The sequence below is a fragment of the Gymnodraco acuticeps genome, unplaced genomic scaffold (assembly GCF_902827175.1).
Source record: "Gymnodraco acuticeps unplaced genomic scaffold, fGymAcu1.1, whole genome shotgun sequence".
Classification (NCBI taxonomy): Eukaryota; Metazoa; Chordata; class Actinopteri; order Perciformes; family Bathydraconidae; genus Gymnodraco; species Gymnodraco acuticeps.
Genome location: NW_022991325.1, coordinates 428,305 through 449,666, shown reverse-complemented (window position 1 = coordinate 449,666; position 21,362 = coordinate 428,305). Strand labels below are relative to the sequence as shown.

The 21,362-nt window shown below is 41.8% G+C and overlaps 2 protein-coding genes across 2 annotated transcripts in view; one reads left to right on the top strand and one right to left on the bottom strand.

Moving 5' to 3' along the window:
* LOC117562517 (E3 ubiquitin/ISG15 ligase TRIM25-like) overlaps positions 1-8,949 on the top strand; it is a 25,905-nt gene extending 16,956 nt beyond the window's left edge. Inside the window, 4 exon segments of the mRNA XM_034240357.1 lie at positions 5,093-5,261; positions 5,463-5,525; positions 5,761-5,922; positions 8,309-8,949. Of these exon segments, the coding sequence (XP_034096248.1) occupies positions 5,093-5,261; positions 5,463-5,525; positions 5,761-5,922; positions 8,309-8,376 (462 nt within the window). The 3' untranslated portion in view covers positions 8,377-8,949.
* On the bottom strand, positions 8,275-21,362 carry dgke (diacylglycerol kinase, epsilon). Its single transcript, XM_034240356.1, has 11 exons — positions 20,673-21,362; positions 20,142-20,301; positions 19,935-20,054; positions 18,074-18,217; positions 17,566-17,723; positions 16,778-16,826; positions 16,572-16,685; positions 16,344-16,415; positions 15,393-15,520; positions 14,646-14,757; positions 8,275-12,577 (listed from the first exon to the last, which is right to left on the bottom strand). Exons 1-11 carry the CDS (start codon positions 21,122-21,124, stop codon positions 12,359-12,361), a joined length of 1,728 nt encoding a protein of 575 aa, XP_034096247.1. The 5' UTR covers positions 21,125-21,362; the 3' UTR covers positions 8,275-12,358.

Genomic DNA, 21,362 nt, shown 5'->3' with positions numbered 1-21,362 from the left:
TCAGCTTAAACGATTGGGTGGATCTAGTTGGAATTCCCTATTTGCTGTTGCTCTTTCAAAATCAATTACAGAAAAGGTGGTTCCTCTAGTTACGTTTTTGATTCATAACTACAGTTATTACTAGACACTACTGCTGACTCTCACTGTTATATAACTTGGACACAATGAATCACATTGACCATACACAGTCCAGTAATACGGTGGCCCTGAAGTGTAAGACACCACAGCATTTCAGAAAACGCCACAGCATTTCAGAAAACGCTACAGCATTTTTAAAAACACAACAGCATTTCACATTGGACGGAAAGGGTATTCCTTTAGGGAGAACACTTCTTGTTTGTGATTGGACGGAGCCAGCCAGTGAAGCACTGCTGTGATTGGTTGTTTTTGCTGCCAGTCAAGAAATGACGCTTCGTGATTGGTCAGCACCCGACAGCGCAACATGTCCCAACCCTATGGTCCCAAGTTCCCAACACATCAGCCGTTAGCTGTTAGCACACACTCAGAGCTCACAGCTCCTCATATCTGTTCAGAAACTGGACAAAAGTTAAACAAGTACAAAACACGGACTGTCTGTGTCATGGCGAATACAGTCGCTGCTTTATTTCTGTCTGTATGACGTTGTTGTGAGTTTGGACGGAGCAGCTACAGGTTAGTTTAGCCTGATCGATCCGATTCCGATAGGATTTACATGGAGATGCGGCCCCCTCGTCAGCGACGACGCTGAAGTTGGCTTCCGATTCAGAGCATCCGATTCGGCAGTTAAGGACAAAGTTAAGGGACATTTAATTGACAGCGCTGAGCGAACAATCCTCCGTGTTTGAACCTCTTAAATCGCTGCATAGACAATTTATTTGGACTGGATTATCCCAGAGAGGCTAAAGATTCTTTACAACACAGTTTTAGATTTGAGAAACCTTAATTCTATTTGTGAAAATTTAAAAAAGGGAGATTTCAGTGCTTTTTTCGCATCTTGACCACATTAGACCAGGTCCTGATCTAAAACCACCATACCTAGACTCATCAAATCTGGACTAGATTATCCCAGAGACTCTAAAGATTCTTTTTAACACAGTTTCAGATTTGTGAAACCTTTATTTATAGTCTGCTTCAAATGAACTTATTATCCTCACAGGATCATTTTATTAAAGTTAAAGCGAAACTTACTAAAGCATTCTAACTGTTTATGCTTTAACAGCAATTAATAAATGATCCAGTCATAAATAATTTGCACCACGTTGCTATGAGACCCCACAGCGTGTTCTCAGTGTTCTGCTCATGCTTTGCTTTTGGCTAACTGTGTTTGTTGTTCTGCTTTATGATTGTAATGCACGACTGTGCCAACATGTGTCTCCTCTTCCCTGCCCTTGTTTGTAGGCTGCACCTGCTTTTCAGGAGACCAGGCCTCACACTTATGTTCTTTCTGCCAGTACGTCAGCGGTAAGAGTCCATCACAAACTGCAGGGTCTGTCACCCAGCAGGAGCTAGGCTAACATGCTAACAGGCACAGAGCCTTAGAACACCACATACTCCAAAAGACAGATGATGTAGCTCACATCAGGGCACAGAGCTGCTGCAGCCTCACCTGACCCAGCAGTGAAAAAAGCACTGAAATCTCCCTGTTTTGTATTTTCACAAATAGAATAAAGGTTTCTCAAATCTAAAACTGTGTTATAAAGAATCTTTAGAGTCTCTGTGATAATCCAGTCCAAATAAATCGGCTATGCAGCGATTTAAGAGGTTCAAACCTTTATATACAGTCTATGGTTCAAACACGGAGGATTGTTCGCTCAGCGCTGTAAATTAAATGTCCCTTAACTTTCCCCTTAACTGCCGAATCGGATGCTCTAAATCGGAAGCCAACTTCAGCGTCGTTCTCCAGCGCGTCTTGTTTGAATTACAGGAGTAAACACAGCTGACAGCTGCAGTGAAACTTGAGCGATTAGAGCGATGCGAAAAAAACATGAATGAATGCTTTATTAATTCATGGTTTTTAAGGGGCTTATCTCCTTCTAAATACTATGGTAGACAACCCAATATTCGCATCGCTCTAATCCAGGGGTGGGGAACCTTTTTCCTCTCAAGGGCCATTTCAATTTTTTCAACATACTCCGAGGGCCGTACAAATGATTGACCTCTGCTTAAAAAAACTAAAATCACAGCCCATTCATTTGGCCTTTCTTTCATGCTGTGCAAAGAAAAAGCAACCTCTTAATCCAGATATTTTACCATGACTCGCGCATGCATGCACGTGCACGGTTGTGGCATGACCACCAAAACAGAAAGATATGGACACAAGATGTGTGCAATTTAGTTTCCTATCCATGTGAATATGATTTAAGTGGGGGGGGGGGACCTATCCTCCTCTAGGGGGATTTTTTTTTTTAAATGTTGAAGTTAAAAGCATCAATCTGGTGCACTTTGAGAGTTAAGAGATGTATGGATACATCTCTCAACACCCATATGAAACAGAACAGTAAGCAGATTTTCTTTATGGATATTTTACAAATCACTCCCCTTTCAAACTGTATTGTTGTTTATTAATAACAACTTTTTTTTACTGTCATATAGTATTAGTATTTTATACCAGTTTACTTTATTCTCTTATTTTTTTAATAACTATAATGATCATATAAAGATGTGCCTTTACCTCACTGGTTGGAGAAAAAGCTTCTTATATTCGTTAGCATAGCTAGCTAACCAGATGCTAATAACAACAAAGTTCTTGACTGTATGATCAGGATGACAGATGAACAGATCGCCACTGGGCTTTCAACTAAAGACACAGACACGCAAAAAAACTGCGGCATGTGTACGGCTCCTTATGGGTACTGACATTTGTGAAGTCCCGGCCGGAGCGACGTCCTGGTGCTCTCCGGCAGCTCTAAACCCCTGTCGGAGGAGACATATACCACGTGATGACACGTTAGGCTCGTGTTGTGTTCAAGGACCCTGACCTTGGCCAGGAAAAACAGGCACTCGCTTGTTTAATTCTTTTGCGGTCTAGATTTAAAAAAATAAAAAATCTTTTTTGCGTGAGTTACCTTGAGGGCCGTATCAAATTGTTTCGCGGGCCGTATACGGCCCGGGGGCCGGAGGTTCCCCACCCCTGCTCTAATCGCTCAAGTTTCACCGCGGCTGTCAGCTGTGTTTACTCTTGTCATTCAAACAAGACGCGCTGGAGAGGGGATCTAAACTAAACTAACCTGTAGCTGCTCAATCCACACCATAGGTCCACACTCACAACAACGTCATACAGACATAAATAAAGCAGCGACTGTATTTGTCAGGACATAGACAGACAGTCTGTGTTTTGTACTTGTTTAACTTTTGTCCAGTTTCTGAACAGATATGAGCAGCTGCGAGCTCTTTGTGTGTGCTAACAGCTAATGGCTGATGTGTTGGGACATGTTGCGCTGTTGGGTGCTGACCAATCACGAAGCGTCATTTCTTGACTGGCAGCAAAAACAACCAATCACAGCAGTGCTTCTCTGGCTGACTCTGTTTTCTGAAATGCTGTAGTGTTTTCTGAAATGCTGTAGTGTTTTCTGAAATGCTGTAGCGTGATATTTAATAGTGAATGAAATATATTTTGGATTGTTTCAACCTTTTCATACCTCAGCTTGAAAAACGACATCTAACTAAGATGGAAGGAGTCTCTGTCTCCATGTTTATTCTTTGTTTTTCTCGATAACGGTTCCTCCCATAAATTTCACACTAGTGCGGTATGTACACACCGTGTAGTGTATTAAAGGGATCCTTACTAATACTTGTACATAATTGAGTTATCCACTATAGTCCACTTAATTTACGTGTTATTAAGGTTGCTAAAAAAAGGAAACCCAAGGAAGCGCAATACTAGAGCTGATGCAATCGGCCCGTTCTGATCATGCATGTTTTGAACGGGCCTTGTACCAGTGTTTATAAATACAAAACGTACTTGCATCATCGTGATTGTTAAAAAAAGAGCAATGCATTGTGCTCTACCCCAGTGGTTCCCAAACTGTTTGTGCCCAAGGCACACCAAAGGACAAGTAAAAATCTCAAGGCACACCTATTGTGCAAAATAGCCCTTATAACACGTGTTATCACTCATATCATGTAAAATATCTGTAAATGTGCATAATTATTTACTAATGCCAAATAAAATGTGACAAAGACAACTATATTACTCATGAAATATTTATTAACGAAATATTTCAGAAATTAATTTGAAACTTTATCAAATTAGGCTTCATCAAAGCAGCAACACACTCATTTAAACCAGACAGGTCACAACATTAAAAATGAGGCAAAGTAAACTCAGCAGAAATTCAGCACAGAAAACTGTCAATGCAAGGAAGCTGCATTGTCCATGGTCCTGAACTACAAATTATAAATGTATTACTTAAAAAAAAGTAATATATTACACTACTTCGTTACTATCTACATAAAGTAACTCGTTACTTTACTCGCCGAGCACGTACGAACTGCGCATGCGTGAGTGGCAATAACTTTCCTTACCAGCAGGCGGCGGTAGTGTGTATTTGTCATTCAAAACAGGCAACAACCGGAAGACAGAGAAGAAGAACAGACTGCGTGATATAAACAAACAACAAATAGCGTGTGCGGTAGCTTCACCTTAGCATGTGTTCTTTGCAGGTGCTTGTTGAGGTTTGACCACGTGGTGTTTACAGCAGTGGATAACAGCTTCTGGCCTGGACACAGTTTGCACCTCACCGTCACATTCCTGTCTATTCTTCGGACGAACTCAAAATAATGGGCATACCTCCTCCACCCCTCGACAGTTATCGCTGACTCAGCCATGTTTATGTAGCACTGCACGTGGAGATGTGGATGCGCAAGTCGCGCAGATTACGTACATATAAAGCTACAAAGTACTGATATAGTAAATTAAAAAATAATTATTTGTGTGTAGTTGTATATTGCAATAATAACGTATGGTTGTCACAAAATCCCACGGCACACCCGGACTTGCCTCACGGCACACCGTTTGGGAACCACTGCTCTACCCTACACCTAAAGCCATGTTTTGAAAGACTTGGGGAAAAACTCATCTATTCATTACTAGTTTTCCCCTTGTTCCTCACAGGCTTCATTTAACTTACCGAAGGCTGTAAAGTTTGACCCTCACATGCCTCAAGTCAACCTGGACTCTAAGAAGGTGACAGCATCACAAGCCTGCTCTGCTGCTCTGAAGCAGCACCTGGCAGAGATCCTCAAACAGCCTGTTGAGGCCCGACTGCTGATACTTAATCCAGGTGAATATACATGTATATTTTACATGTTGTGATGTATTATGAAATGATAATTAAGTCAATCCTGTCGAGTTTTGTTCGAGATCAAATGCAAATCGTATTGGTGTTCTGGAACAATTTGACATTCTGAGTATTCAAAAAACCTGTCCCTTGTGTAATCATTACCACAGAGATGTACTAATGCAGTCCATTTAATGTTCACAGAGCAAAAAGCAGAGACTGTCTCAGGACCTGCAACTAAAAGTACTGGATCTCAGCCGGAAGATAGTATGTTCATCTCTATAATGATACCTATGATAAAACATCTGTCATGTGTTGGATAAACACACACACTGTGCACGTCCTAGCTCTTATTCACATAAAAAAAGACATTTGTGGATATCTTCTAGTCAATATGTGTGTATTGTGCTTACTGAATCTCTGAAGTGTTAATAAACAATAAGGAACATATTTTAATCCATGACTGTGGGTTCACAAAATGTCTTCTGACCTGTTTCCGAAGTAACCAAGCCTCCGAAGCAGAGAAGAGCACCGAGGTCCCGCAGTGTGGGTCGTCCACCCATCCAGCCGTTACTCATGCCTTTTAATGTGCCCATTCATTCTTTTATGGGCACACACACAGGCTGGCATTTTAATCCTCCATACATGGCAGGACAACAGACAAGTGAGTAAGATACAATCATACACACAATGTTGTTTCACGTTAAAAATGTACATCAATAAAATCTGTTTACTTCACTTTGCCGTCATGTGGGGGCGGCATAAATTACAATAACATTGCGTAGAGACGCACATCGCTCACAAATACGCAAACAAACAGCAACATCCAAACCTCTTTTGCAAATGTGCATAGTGCACATCAGCATGCATGAGCTTGTGCGTAAAGGCACACATTAAAAACCAAAAAAGATGAGAGCAACAGCATTGCTTGGGCCTTACACTTGGCTAACCGCTGATCACAGCAGCAAACAAGTTCACACCATGCAGAGCGACATTACGCAATAAGCAGCAGAAGATCAAATGAATATGGAAATAGTCGACTCACCGCCAATACAGCTTGAGACGCCGTTCCCTGTTGTATACAATCCCCTTAAACTGTTTTAAGTAGTTCAAACTAGTGGTTTTAAGCAGTTTCCTGATGTCAATTTATTTTTTGAAGGCTCCAAACTCAGAACAGGTGGCCGAGTGTAACGCGCATTAACCTTCTTACGTGATGTTCTGAATAGCGTTTGGTCTAAATGTGGGCTCATCGCAAAGTCTATACAGTAATACACGCTATAGATCGTAGCATTAAAGTGCAACATTTAAAAAACAATATAATTGTAAAACTGATTTTGTTTGCGGGAGAACCTGGCCCTATCATAGACGTGTTATAAGTGGTTACACTACAGGAGATAGTCCATATCCAGCTAGCAGGTAACGCACCTGACACACTTGTCAATGGTAAAACTAAGATAAAGTACTATACAAATACATTATCTGCATTACCGCTGGTTTGGCGCACGTTTACATACATTATACATCCGTGTCAATACTTCAATACATATTTTCATAACTTAGGTCATAAAACACAAGCACATACCTGAATGAATCACGGTCTTATAGGTGATACCTTTACCTCTTCTGCCTTCTACCTGTGGGACCCCTGAGCTGCAGTCTGTGCCTTTGTGAACTTTACTCCTTGTAACTATAATTTCACCTAATAAATATCAAAGTATATATAAAATATATATATATATATATATTGGAGAATTACACATTTTTAAAACACCTAAAAATACAAAGTGCTTTTGCAATATAATGCAGTTTCATGTCCATTACCAGGCAATATATGACTATGGGCCCCACAATATGGTAACAGTATGATAAGAAACTCCAACAGAGAGTAGCTGATAAAACCCAGGACACTGAAACAAAACTATGGAGTGACAGAGACTACACCATTTCCATTGTAATTATATTTCGCTTTTCTACAAAACATCTCATCACTAATGTCAGTTTATGTTGCATACTTACCGTTTCCCACAGGATTTAGAGAAAATATGGAAAGTGGACCTCTGACTCTCTTGGGGTATCCAAGGGCATGATCCCCATTAAGGAAACAAAACACAAGGACTTTTTCTGACAGTGTTCTGCTCCCCATAATAACTCCTTCTATGTCTAGATTTGCTTTTATTGTATCTGGTTTTTAAACAACATTCCTATCACTTTTTGACTTGCCATGTTTTCACAATGATTCATATTGGGTGTGGATTTAGTTTCTCTTGCCAATAGTCAACAGTACTCACTATGTGGTGGCCCAGTGTTTATCATGAAGGTGGTGGCACAGTGAACACGTTGATCAGTGTGTTTGTCTTGGATGTTTTCCATGAAACCCGGCCTGGACAACTTGTAGATATAGAAATAATGTGTTATTTCATCCTGACTGTTTAAAGGTCACGCCCACACAGGAGACCAAGTTTGTTAAGGAGACCCCGCCTGAAACGCTTCCATTGGACTCCTTTGTTTACTTTTGTAACATAGTGATATCACTAAGAAACACATGAGTTTCTATTGGCTAGCGCTCCAAAACATTATGTGATAGGCTGAGGAGCAGGACATAAGCGGTTGACCAATCACAACAGAGCCGGCCAGCTAACCAATCAGAGCAGACTGGGCTCTGGTTTCAGACAGAGGGTGAAAAGAGGTGCTGCAGCACAGGCAGTAGGAGAACAATAAAGAGCTATTTGAACATTAAAGCACGGAGACATGTCACAGTAGAAGCAAAACAAATCTAATTATAAAACCTGAAAGGAGCTCCTACAGTAATTATTATGTGTCACAGATGTCGTACTAGCTTACAGCCCTTGTCATAGATTTGCAAAACCTGAATAGCCTGTGTGTCAAGATTGAGGCTTTAAGAGCAACTACAGTTTTCAGTAATAACTACACGCGTTGTACTTAAGCTTTAGAGAATTCAGTTCCAGCATGATTTCAGACATTTTCAGTTTGACAAAACTCTCACACTACAAATGAATGAATAAAGAAACCTTTTTTGTATTTGTCTATAGAACAGGACAGAAGGCCGCCACACAATGCACCAGGAGGATATAAGCCAAATATGAAAGGAAACCAGTAAACACAACAAACACAGAAGCAAGTTACACACAGCCTTATCAAAATGACTTCTAATGTGGAGATTATTGATCATCATTTCACATGACAGGGAAGGGCACTATTGTGAGGCTTAAATAAATGGCATACACACACACACACACACGCAGCCAGCATTTGGTGTTTTTCAATTGGAATAATAATCGTTATAGATAGGTACTGTATATTTTTAAATGAGAATATGTGTATGTGTAAATGATGGAGAATGGTAGCAATTACATTGTAATGAACACCGCATTTCAAAGCCATTCAACTCAACCTGTGGTAAAATGTAAATGATATTCCGCTATTACAATGTCAGTGTGAGCTTCTGGCTGCTGGGACATCTAACTAGAGATCATAGCAGCAGTCATTTTTAATACATCCACTTAAAACACAGACACATGTGGCTTATATATGAAAATATTTATGGGAATGTCTTTCAATTCAAAAGATCATTACATTCAGTTCAGTCAAAATCCTGTTCACCAAATCCTATTTTTGTAAACAGCTATGATTACATGATTATTACCAATAAAAGCTTGTTGTCTCCCAAAAACAGTTCCTTTGTGTTCTCATTCCTGTTCAGCAGAGGCCACGTAAGGCTTGCTCTTAAGAATAAATCTTGGTCAAAGTGAAATAAATGGCACATTCTTATCAGCCTTTACGGTTCTCTTTTTGACACATATTTGACCGCAGAAAATATAAGTATATTCAAATATATATTAATTATTAACGAAAGCAATTTGTAACACAGTGAATTTTTCCTTGATGAATGGATTCTATATAAATACTGCTATATCGGCCAAGATTGAACAAATAATGAACTGAAAGGTTTGAATTGGAAACGTATACAAACATCAGTCATGTCCCTCAACCCATAACAAGAGAACAAGGGAACGTCTTTAGCCACGCCAGCAAGCTTGTGAGGTGTCAGTATACGCCTGGAAACAGGTGTTGGATGCTTTGAAGATGAAAACAACAGCTTGCAATTGTTAATCCTTTCCACAAAAATGTCATCGTGGAATCACAAAAAAGCTGTGTCTTTACATAAGTCAAAAAGGTTACCCTCCACTTTCATCAGACCAAAGCTTCGCCCATCCAGGCGCATTAACGTACACGTTTGACACATTATGGCTTTATCAAGTATCAGTGCAAAATATAATAATCAAACTAAAGCCTACTTACACATCTAGCAGACATTGAGCAACATTACATTAAAGTAATGTTTTTGGCAATCTGAAAACCCTAACTGCAATGTTCTCTCTTTTTGTAACTCAGTTTGGGTCTGGAGCATCTCCCGGGAAAATGTCTCGGTATTTTGCCACTAAGCTAGCACACTAGCTAGGTGCTGCTTTGTCTGTGTGCCATTTGTGCAGGGCAGGGAACATACAGTGGGGGTTATCAGAGCTTTTTATGCTGAAAACAGCTTTCTGCTGCTGCTGAAAACAAGAGTGATGAGATTCAACCAAAACAGGGAGGCCAAAAGCAAACCTATGAACTGAAAGATGCTAATCTTAGGGGAGTTGGTGAAAGTTCTCTGGGTCTGACACTACCAGTGACTCATTTCACTTGGTCATTTTATAAGATAAAAATATGTATTAGTGCATGTTGAGCTCAAAACCATTGGTGTTAAGGTCTACCTCTGATTAAGGCGGTAAGCTAGCATGTCAGCATGTGCTGTCATACATACAGTAAATATGTATTAGACTGATATTGAGCATGTTAGCGTGCTATCTAACATTAGTCTCCAACTACATCTTAAGATGAGAGAAATTACATCTAGAACTGTTTTCGTAAAGCACATTTTGGACCTATTAGTGGCTTTAACTAAATACTGAGTACAACACAATCATTAGGATTCATTCTCAGAGGACCAGCAATATCTGTACAAATGTGCATCCAACAATTATAGAGGTATTCAACTCTAAAGAGTGTTCTAAACAGAACTATGCTGCTAGCGTGGCTAACAACCTGCCAATAAACCCCAGTTACATTTACGCTAATTCAGTGCAACACAACACACACAACTCTGGTAAACACGGATGATAAGGTAAAAGGTTATACAGGTGTCCTTGAGCAATAAGACATTCATCAAACAAATATAGGGTGATGAAACCATGAGGCTTGGTTACCTGCCAAGGAGGTGCATATTGCAAAAGCATAAGCCAAAAACTGATCCCTGTTCAGCTTCATGTGTAGCAAGTTAGCTTCAGGTTAATAAGAGAGCAGTAACCAACATCATTCAGGCTTTCCTGGTGTGGCTGTAAGCTACAGGCAACTGTTCTGCACCAAACAGGACCACCTCAGAGGGTGAAATCAATGTTAGAGCTGCATCAATTCAATGCAAAAATCAACATATTATATATACATATTTGATGTAAATCAAATGAATGAGCAATTAATTGTTCAATTGATTCATTGTTGAACAACATTTAAATTAAAATGCTGTTTTCAGCCTTTTGAGGATTGAGATGTACTCAATTTCTCTGTTTTATATCCTATTCAAGTTCATATCTATGTATCTATTTTTGACATTTAAAATCTCCTTGGAATTCAGAAACTGGAATGGACCTTTTTAACAGTTTTCAAGCATTTTATCGACTAAACAGTTAATTTTCTAAATAATGGGCGGATTTGTCAATAATAAAAATAGGTGGTAGTTGCAGTTCTAACTCGTTTCCATAAAAGTTGGCTACCTATAGGCAGAAACCCAAAAGACCTCTTGCAGACATTATGTAGAGAAGACAAAAGATGCCACTAGTAAAACGCGACAGTTAGCGCAATGTGCACGTGAACAGTACACAGAGAAGTACATGCAAGTAACCGATGGTATTACTAATAAACTGTAGAGGTTTAAGTAAAGGTCTAACTCTTCTGGACCCCTCTACAGAAAATACTGTCTTTAGCCTGCCACCCTGTGGTGACCATTAGTAATTCACAAATGATGCAGGAGCCTTACTTGAATAAAGTAAATAACAACATAGGACAGCTTAATCTCATCAGCAGTTATCACTTGGCAGCAACATCAACAGCCAGCATCTTTATATAACCTACATCCTAAGCAGTGTAAGGTATATATCAGTGTAAGTGGAAAACAGTGCAACACAACAGATGTAAACTGGAGGAACTATGTAAAGAAAAGGAAGAACAAAAAGGTTTCACCAGTACGCACAAAAAAATCCTGTGACAAGTTACTTGGCAGTACTTTCAAAATAAAAGTTGGCTGTTTCCCGTAGCTCCTGTATCTAAGTACAATCTAGCAGTTTTGGGAGCTACTTGAGACAGGGCACCATGAAGTAAACAAAACAACAACAATGTCCAGTGATTGACAACACACTGCAGTTGTACCAGAGGCCTTGCTCCATTTAGATTCAGAGACCTTCTGGCTAACACATTTCAAAGCCTTGAAACAGGTGACAAATGCAGGAGAACATAACTGTATAACTGTGAGCCTGAAATAAACAGATATTCTGTGCTGTGTAAACGTGTGCTCTTTCTGGAGTAAAAAATATAGACATGAAGCTTTGGATATAGCCAAAACTCCTCTTCATAATTGACAACACTGTTTTTTCCTATTATAATGCTGTGGATTTAGACATGGCTTTGTGGGGTTTGAACCTGGACAGCTTGTTAAGGATGGCTCACTGATACCTGCAGGGCTACACTGGGCATTCAACTGTTAATACAGTATAATTAATACAGGAGGGTTTCTCCAAAACATTCACCCCCCTGACTGTCCTGTCTGTGGCTAAACTACGGGTTACAAATATTGGGGGGCGTGGAGATAAAAGGCAGAGAGAAAATCTCTTAAAATATATGAAATGATTACACGGAAACACATATTTTCATCAAAGCAGTTTGAGGATAAAGTGTGTTCAAAGATTTAAGATGAATATACACTGCAGGTGAAGGATTAAGAAACTTAAGAAAAGTGGACCTTCAGATAACATGATGTTTGGGCGGGGTCATGCACGAGCGGAGGCGGGCCCCGGGGGCCTGGGCGAGTCGTGAGGGGTGGGGCTCTCCGTCTCAGAGGCGCTGGATTCGTCGTCGTCATCGGTCTGCTCGGCGCTGTGGTACAGCATGAGGGCCTGGGTCTTGTGGGTAATGGTGATGGTGCAGGGACCCTGGGCCCACGGCTCTCCGTCCACCTGCATGGGCATCTTGGAGCTCTTCAGAACCAGCTGGAGAGGGAAGGAGGACAGAGGACTTTTAAAGAAAATACATACAATACTCGGCTGGGAAAATGTTTTTATATTGTCTGAGAATACTTTTTAAAAAAAGTCATGAAAAACACACACGGGGGGGAACAAGACGGGCACATTGTTTATAAACACTCCATATAAAGAAATACTATAGACTATGAATCATGCTTTTTTTCTGATGATATTTCAGTGAAGCTTCACTGAGGCTCACAGTGAGCTTCACTGAGGCTCACAGTGAGCTTCACTGAGGCTCACTGTGAGCTTCACTGAGGCTCACAGTGAGCTTCACTGAGGCTCACAGTGAGCTTCACTGAGGCTCACAGTGAGCTTCACTGAGGCTCACAGTGAGCTTCACTGAGGCTCACAGTGAGCTTCACTGAGGCTCACAGTGAGCTTCACTGAGGCTCACTGTGAGCTTCACTGAGGCTCACAGTGAGCTTCACTGAGGCTCACAGCATCAGCATCTCTAATCTATGACGTTTCATCTGCTAATCTGATATGAATGCAAGACATTTAAAAAGTATCAAAATAATTTCCCAATTTGGGATCAATAAAGAGCCTATCTATCTATCTATCTATCTATCTATTCACAATATGTGTTTACTTTTTCTACCCTTGACTATGTGTTCCTCCACTGATGACATCAACTATTCACTGTTGGTTAGCAGAAATGCTTATGGATAACCTTGTACTATGTGAGATATATTAATATATAATTCATATTCAAATCCTTTTTACATGTTTTGCTATCTGGGGCGGGTATAGTCAGTCTCAGGCTGCAGTGGAAATTTAATTTAATGTAATCGTTTATTTAGCAGGGGCAATGCACATTAATGAACACTTAAAACAATAAAACGTGTCAAGCGTAACTATGCCAGATTTAGCTTTGAGCTGCTCATTTCCACCCGCAGTCCCTCAAAGAACCCATTGTTCCTGAAGGGTTTAGTGCTTCTCAAAGTGTGGTCCGCGGACCACTGGTGGTCCGTGAGCGCCCCCTGGTGGTCCGTGAGTATATTGGTACAATTTCACATTTTAAATAAATAAATAAATGTAAGTTTTCCGCACTATCGCGGGAATATCTCCGCAATGGAGCGAGGTTAAGTTTCACTTTCGATTGCATGATATAGCCCAGCACAACACCTTCGTCACACATGTTGCCACCTGTTTGTACAATTTTCAGGCGATTTGTAATCTGTTCTAGAAAAACGATGTGTTTTTTTATATTTGTGGAGTTAGGTGGTCCGCGAGTGTTTTTTTATTGGTTAAGTGGTCCTTGGTATGAAAAAGTTTGAGAAACACTGGTTTAAAGGATGTTCTATCCCTGCTCAGTGTAGTTCCTACAGTAGCTGGACGTCTGCATGACCCCACTTTGGAGAAACAGACAGGAGTACTAGCACAGAAGCTTCACGTATTTTAGCTATCTAAAATCGAGGCCCAACCTAAAAAAATATATATCCGTTTAATCGTTTAATTTAGAGCATTTTCACTGTTTTACCTTACCTGAAGTGGAACGTTATCTATGACCTCTTCAGAGCCACCAGACTCCATCAATACAAACACATGGAACACAGGAGCTGCTACAATTGCTTCGTTTTTTTGTGCTTGTGTTATTAGTTGTTTTACAGATTTAATTCAGGTTCACCTCAGGTTTGAGATCATGTATAAATATTCTAAATATAGCAAACACACTTAAACCATTATTGATTTCCACTAAACGTCATACAAGCCCAGTTCCAAAAAATCCAAACAAATCCTTCAGGATTACAATTCAATGAGCAGAAGAAGTTGGTGTATAAGCAGCTGCAGGGGCCGGGTAGCGAAACGTAATCAGATTAGTTCAGAATTAGATTTCATGTGATGTGACCAGGGCGAAATAAGTGAAAACGAATGACTCCCTTATTGTGTTTCTCCATACCCACTTAAACAGGAAGCACTGCTGCTGGACCTTTTGTGTGTGTGTGTGTGTGTGTGTGTGTGTGTGTGTGTGTGTGTGTGTGTGTGTGTGTGTGTGTGTGCGTGCGCGTGCGTGTGCGTGTTACTGCCTCACCCTGACAGTGTGGGCCTGTCCCAGCCGTACAGGATTGGCCAGCTTGACCTGGATCTGAGCGCAGTGGAAGGAGCCGAACACCCCCACCACCTCCAGCAGACCATCGTCCAGCCTGCAGGGGGGGGGGGGGGGGACACATGAACATTTCATATACAAGTGCATCAACGATGACTCTTTTTCCCTCCTGCTTTTGATATTTCAGTGATGCATTCACTGAGGCTCACAGTAAGGCTCCATTTTATGAGGAACATATGTGAAAAAGGCCGATCTTAAAAATATATTAATTACGATATACATATTAAAGTGTACTCAGTTGTGTTTTCTGATCCTTTCATTATACTGCTAGAATAAAAACACATTGCTTGTTGAATTAAGAAAATGTTTATTTTCAACATTTTTATTGAACATTATACTGAATGCAAAGGGCGCCAATAAAAAATAATAATAGTTACATTGCAGTTATTTTACTGATCAAAAACTATAATTTCAATAAGGCACCCTCTCACAATGTGACAATAGGTAAAAATATGCTTGAATAGATCTACAAATATTTTTTGGCCGGCTCATTAGTTAAGATTCAACGGTATTGCTTTGTTTTGAGGTATTTACTAGATTATTTTACGGGTCAAATCCTGAGCATACATATTCTCAACCTGGGTTTATTGTGAAGCATCTGATTAATATCTACACAAAAAGCAAAACTGTTTAATATCGCCGAACAGGCTGTTGACATGATGCCAGTCTTACCGTGTGGGGGGGCACGGTTCATCCCCCATCCCCTCCCAGAGTCTGCAGCCTCCGCCCCAGTAACCAATGTTACAAACTATGATGCCCTCCAGACTGGGCAGCGCCACCCTCTCCCCATCCAGCTCCAACTGCAACATACACACACCCACACACACACACCAAAGTGTCAAACCAGTCATGCTCACTCTTACATCGCAAAGAAATGACACACAGCTTACACAAAACATAGCATAGCAAAGATAGTCTACAGTTATATATCTTTCACTGTCAAAGCGTAAACATTTTACATTCTATTTTTGTTTTTCAAGTTTTTTCTCTTGTTTTATTTCCACATAATGTGCAATGACTTGTTTATATGCTGCTGTGACGAAGAACAATTCCCGAATTGGGATCAATAAAGTAAATCTTATCTTATCTCATAGCAAAGCAAACTAGGAGAGTAGAAATAAAGTGCTAAAGGGTTAAGTACTAAATGATGTAAATTAGTTGGCATTTGGCACTTCCAGTTCCCTCGTTTCAAAGTCAATGCGTTTTTAAACAACTCAAGTTTTTATTTTGGCATTCTGCCTTATTTAGACGGATAAACGTAGCGGTAGTATTGAATTGGGGAGAGTGAGATAAAGAGTTGAATGGCATCAAACAAAGGTTCCACAGTTGGAATTGAACATGATTCGGAGCCACTTCCCAAAAGCATTCCGCGTTTTTAAAGTTAAAAGAGAGCAAGCCTGCCCGAAACTTTCTATTTCCCCCCCGGTTGTTTAAGCCATGTTAAATCATTTCTTATGACTGCTTGTTGAGAGGCAGATATCTTCCTGATGAAGAATTAAAGTGATCCTCAGCCCAGAACATCAGGAATATCGAAAACATTGTTTGAATCTGTGACTCTCCTTTTGAACTGCACAGACGAAGAGAGCATGAACAGGACGCTTCACATGCACAAAGCTACTGTACCTCGATCCTCTTATCCAGATCCTTACATTCCTGCACTAAACAATCTTTGGTGCCATACAGGAAATATACAGTCTGGGGAGAAACACACAGACAGAAAGAAAGGCATTAGTGTGATCATTTTGTGACTGGGACAGAAGCATATTCAGGGGCAATGCAATTCCATATACTGATTCAAATGCAGCAAACCACAGGATCTGTGTATGCAAAGAGCCTTTCAGACTCTCTCACCTTGTTGACGATGCGGCTGGAGAAGAAGGAGGGCGTTTTCTCGCGGTGCGCGTGGAAGTTGAGCGCCATCAGAGCGTCGGGCCCCACAGAGAAGTAGTTGTTCATGGACAGGACCTGAGGAGTGTGTTTCATATGTGTCAGAGGCCTCAATCACACTACATATGTTTAAGTGAGGAGAAGAGTTAATAACAACAGATCAAACTCACCTTTGGTTTCCGAAAGTACAGGCCTTTTGAAGCCACCTGCACTTTCCACCTAAGAGTAGACAGAGCATTAGCTAGGATTTCCTAAATACACATGGACATGAATACAATTTTTGTGGAGAAATGTTGAATCTTTTTTATTTAATTAATGATGGCGCCTTTAAAAGGTAGTCTAAAAATAACAGAATTGGCTTTACCCACAATGTGTACGTTATTGAACTTCCCCCTTATTTATAAAAACGTCAAGAATCAAAAAGATTATGACCTCATTTCCAAAATAAACATGGATTAGACGAACACAAATTTAAATTCTGTCAAGTCCATGACTTTTCTGAGACTTTCATTTCATGTGGATATCAGTATTGATGACAAATGTAGTCAATACTTTATACTGCTGTCTAGTCCGTGGAATTATTCCAGTGAGCAATATCAATATAACTTAAAATAATGAATGTAATACATTGCACATCTCAGGTGATAGACTGGTTTTCATTATAAATATGTGTATAAATACTAATACTGCATTGAATGTTCTGTATTTTAAACATGTTTACACCCCACCCCGGGGATAAGTAAAGTGTTCTGATCCTGATGAGTCTACATTCCTCAGTGATGGTAAAGTGACGGAGAAAGTAGAGTTCTCCTGCTCACAGAGCCATGACTACATGTACCAGGATGCATTGCGCACAAGCTTCTTAAGCAGAGAATCCCTACACAGCTTATTGTACTTCTAAAAGAACAGTGTATGTGCTGATCATTGTTATCACAGTGCGAACACCTGACTGACCCACCTGTCCATTTTGACCACCTCGGCATCGAGGATGTTCCGGAGAACCTGTTCCACGGGGATCTCTCCGGCGTACCCCGCACCCCACCCTAGAGTGTTGGAGAGGTCATTTCCTGTCCCCAGAGGAAGGATGGTCACCCGGGGCATAAACTGGTCTAGACCCTGACACAGAGAAGTGATGCGACAAATTCAAAGGCTGCAGTGTAGTTATATAACATATATATGAACAGCTTTTTTATTTGATTTTTCTTGAATAAGGGGCAGGTAAAATAAGATGTTGTTGTTTAATACCCTGCATAAAGGGTACATGTTTTTTTATAATAATTGCCATGTGTGGAATACACTAATACATGATTGAAACAATAAAACAAATACAAAAACTATATATATATATATATATATATAGAATAGTGCAAGAAGAAACAGAGAAGAAGAAAAATAGTGCAATATACGCAGGTCATTAAACATATGCCACACTGCAGCACATACAACATCAATAACAGCCCTCCCACCTTCAGCTTCATGGTATCGATGGCGTCCAGCACCCAGCCCACCGTGCCGTCCCCCCCACACACCAGCACCCGGACGCTGCCGGGGGGCAGCAGGGTGCACAGCTGCAGAGCTTTGGAGGGGGTCAGCTCAGACAGGTCAAACACCTGGAGAGGAGACAGGTTCGATTCATGATTTGAGCAGAAATCTACTCATCACATTACATTGCATTTAGCTGACGCTTTCATCCAAAGCGACTTACAATAAGTGCGTTCGACCAACAAGATACAAACTTGAAGAAAACAGAACCATATAAGTACATCAGGTTTCATAGAGCCAAACATTTCAAGTGATACTCAACTGGCTTTAGATAAGCCAGTCCTTTATTAGTATATAAGTGCTTTGTTAGCAGTTCTTTGTTAGTAATTCTATCGCTCGAGGTGGAGTCCAAAGAGATGAGTTTTCAGTCTGCGCCGGAAGATGTGCAAGCTTTCTGCTGTCCTGATTTCAATGGGGAGCTCATTCCACCATCTTGGAGCCAGGACAGCAAACCCACGTGTTTTTGCTGATGGGAACTTGGGTCCCCCTCGCTGTGAGGGTGCAGCGAGCTGTTTGGCTGATGCAGAGTGGAGTGCACGCGCTGGGGTGTACGGTTTAACCATGTCCTGGATGTAGGAAGGGCCAGATCCATTCGCAGCATGGTAAGCAAGTACCAGTGTCTTGAAGTGGATTCTAGCAGTTACCGGAAGCCAGTGAAGGGAGCGGAGGAGCGGAGTGGTGTGGGAAAATGTTGGAAGGTTGAAGACCAGACGAGCAGCTGCATTCTGGATGAGCTGCAGAGGTCGGATGGCACATGCAGGTAGACCAGCCAGGAGGGAGTTGCAGTAGTCTAGGCGTGAGATGACGAGAGCCTGGACCAGAACCTGAGTCGCTTTCTGGGTCAGCTGGGGACGTATCTTCCTGATGTTGTAAAGAGTGTATCTGCAGCAACGGGTTGTAGCAGCGATGTTTGCAGTGAAGGACAGGTTGTTATCTAGGGTCACACCCAGATTCCTTGCAGTCTGAGTCGGGGAAACAACTGAGGGTTTCCAGGAAGAAAAAGCAGTTCAGTCTTGTCAAGGTTGAGCTTGAGGTGGTGAGCAGACATCCACTGAGAGATGTCAGCTAGACAAGCAGAGATGCGTGCGACGACCTGGGTCTCTGAGCGGGGAAAGGACAGAATTAATTGGGTGTCGTCAGCGTAGCAGTGGTAAGAAAAACCATGCGGGCTAATGACTGATCCGAGCGAGTTTGTGTACAGGGAGAAGAGGAGGGGACCAAGACCAGAGCCCTGAGGGACCCCTGTAGTTAATTGACAAGGGTCGGACTCGGACCCTCTCCAAGTCACCCTGTAGGTACGGTCTTCGAGGCATCACCAGGTTTTAAAACAAAGGATGACATACAAAAGGAGAAAGGAATATTTCAACGCCAAAATGACCATTTGTATATCCATTCATCACCGTGTGTTACCTTGAAACTTGTCTTGCATGCCTCCAGGGTGAACACACACAAAAAAGTAAATAACTCTTCTTTCTCTGGAATCTCACTTTTCTTTTGGACTTGCACGGATTGTGTATTCAGAAATGTATAGAAGTGTATACTGTATATAATAATAACAATTATAATAATAACAATAATAATAATAAATTAAACTTGAACTATAATGCACCACTTGTGTTTTTGGATTCTTTTTTTAACTAGGGAGGCACACAGGGACAACTATGTTTTTTTTTTTTTAAAGAAGTCATGGCAACAAGGGGTGTGTGATTGATGTACAGATGGGTATTTCCAGGAAGGAGAATTCCTTTAAATGGTTTTGTCTAACTGAGACACAAATAGTCTGACCTGCACAGGATTCAGAACGGTGCGAAATTCTCCCAGAAGAGCCTCCCCCATGTTGTTACCGCTGCGTGTGTTAGCCAGGACCAACACTGGAGTCCAGCCACTGCCACAGCAAGATGCCAGCTGCAGAAACACACAAGAAACACACAATTGCTTGAAACAGCTCCAGGACCCCACCCTGACCCACAGCCTGAGCCCAGTGTCTCTCACCTGGCTGTACTCCTCAGGCTGCCTGCGGCGCAGCTTGTTGACCTGGTACAGGTAGTGAGGAGGGATGATGAGGCTGTGGAACTCTCCCAGCTCACACTGGTCTGCATCCGGCAGGCTGTCCATGCAGTCATCGTGCACCGTGTTCTGACACCACACACACCTTGAGGGAGGAGGACACAAAGCCATCAGAAAAGGCAAAAAATTACACAGAAGAGCTGCGGAGGAAGCAGAACCCTGAATGTTTCCCAGCTGCAGAGATGCAGGTATGTCCCTGACCTCATCAGGATTAGCAGTCATTTATCAGACAAAACGAGATTAAGCATGATGTGCCCTGCAACCACAGGAAATTAAGGACAGATTAAATGAAATGTTGTTGCATCACCATATAGTATGACAGCCTTAGAAGGGCAGAAAGGAAGACAGCCTTTCTATACCAATCTACAGGGATGTCAGTGTCTCTTTCTCCTTGCAAAAAGAGCCAACAGCATATATTTGACACACACAGCTGCAGTGGGCCTCATACTGTTGTACCTGAAGTCGCAAAGCTTCGGCTGGGTGCCACACTGCTGTCTGCACACTGCACAGTAGCTGGCGAGGGGGACATTTCCGCGCACCCAGCGGTGCTCCATGCCTCCCCCCGGGCCGCAGGGGGCCATGATCTCCTTGCACAGCAGGATGCGGTCGGCCCGGCGCAGGCACTGCTCGTCGGCGCACACCCCGCAGCAGTCGCAGAAAGCCCCCTGCAGGATGTGCTGCGAGCAGACGCAGCAGTAGGTGGGCTTGTTGAACAGGTCTGTGTAGTGCCAGCCGTGCTTGCTCTTACGGAAGAAATCCTTCATGTGCGTTTTCCGCTTGGAGCGCTGCGCGCTGCACCACAGCGTGATGATGACCGGCACGATGACGGCCAGAGAGGTCCAGAAGAGCAGCGTCCACTCCTCCCGGGAGCCGCAGTCGTCCGGCACCTCTTCCCCCTCCTTGTACATCGCTGCTTGTCGGTAGTGACGGGGGATGATAACAAACGGAAATCAGCCTATGTAAACAACAGAGAGGAGGATAGACGGGACGCGCGCGACCTTCTCCCCGCGACATGCATGTTCCCAGACACTCACAAACCGCTGCCACTGATATCAGCTCCGATTTAAACAGGTTTCTGGAGAACTAGCTATAAACAAGGAGACGGCGATGTGACGTTGGGCCAATGATCTACCTCGCGACCATAGC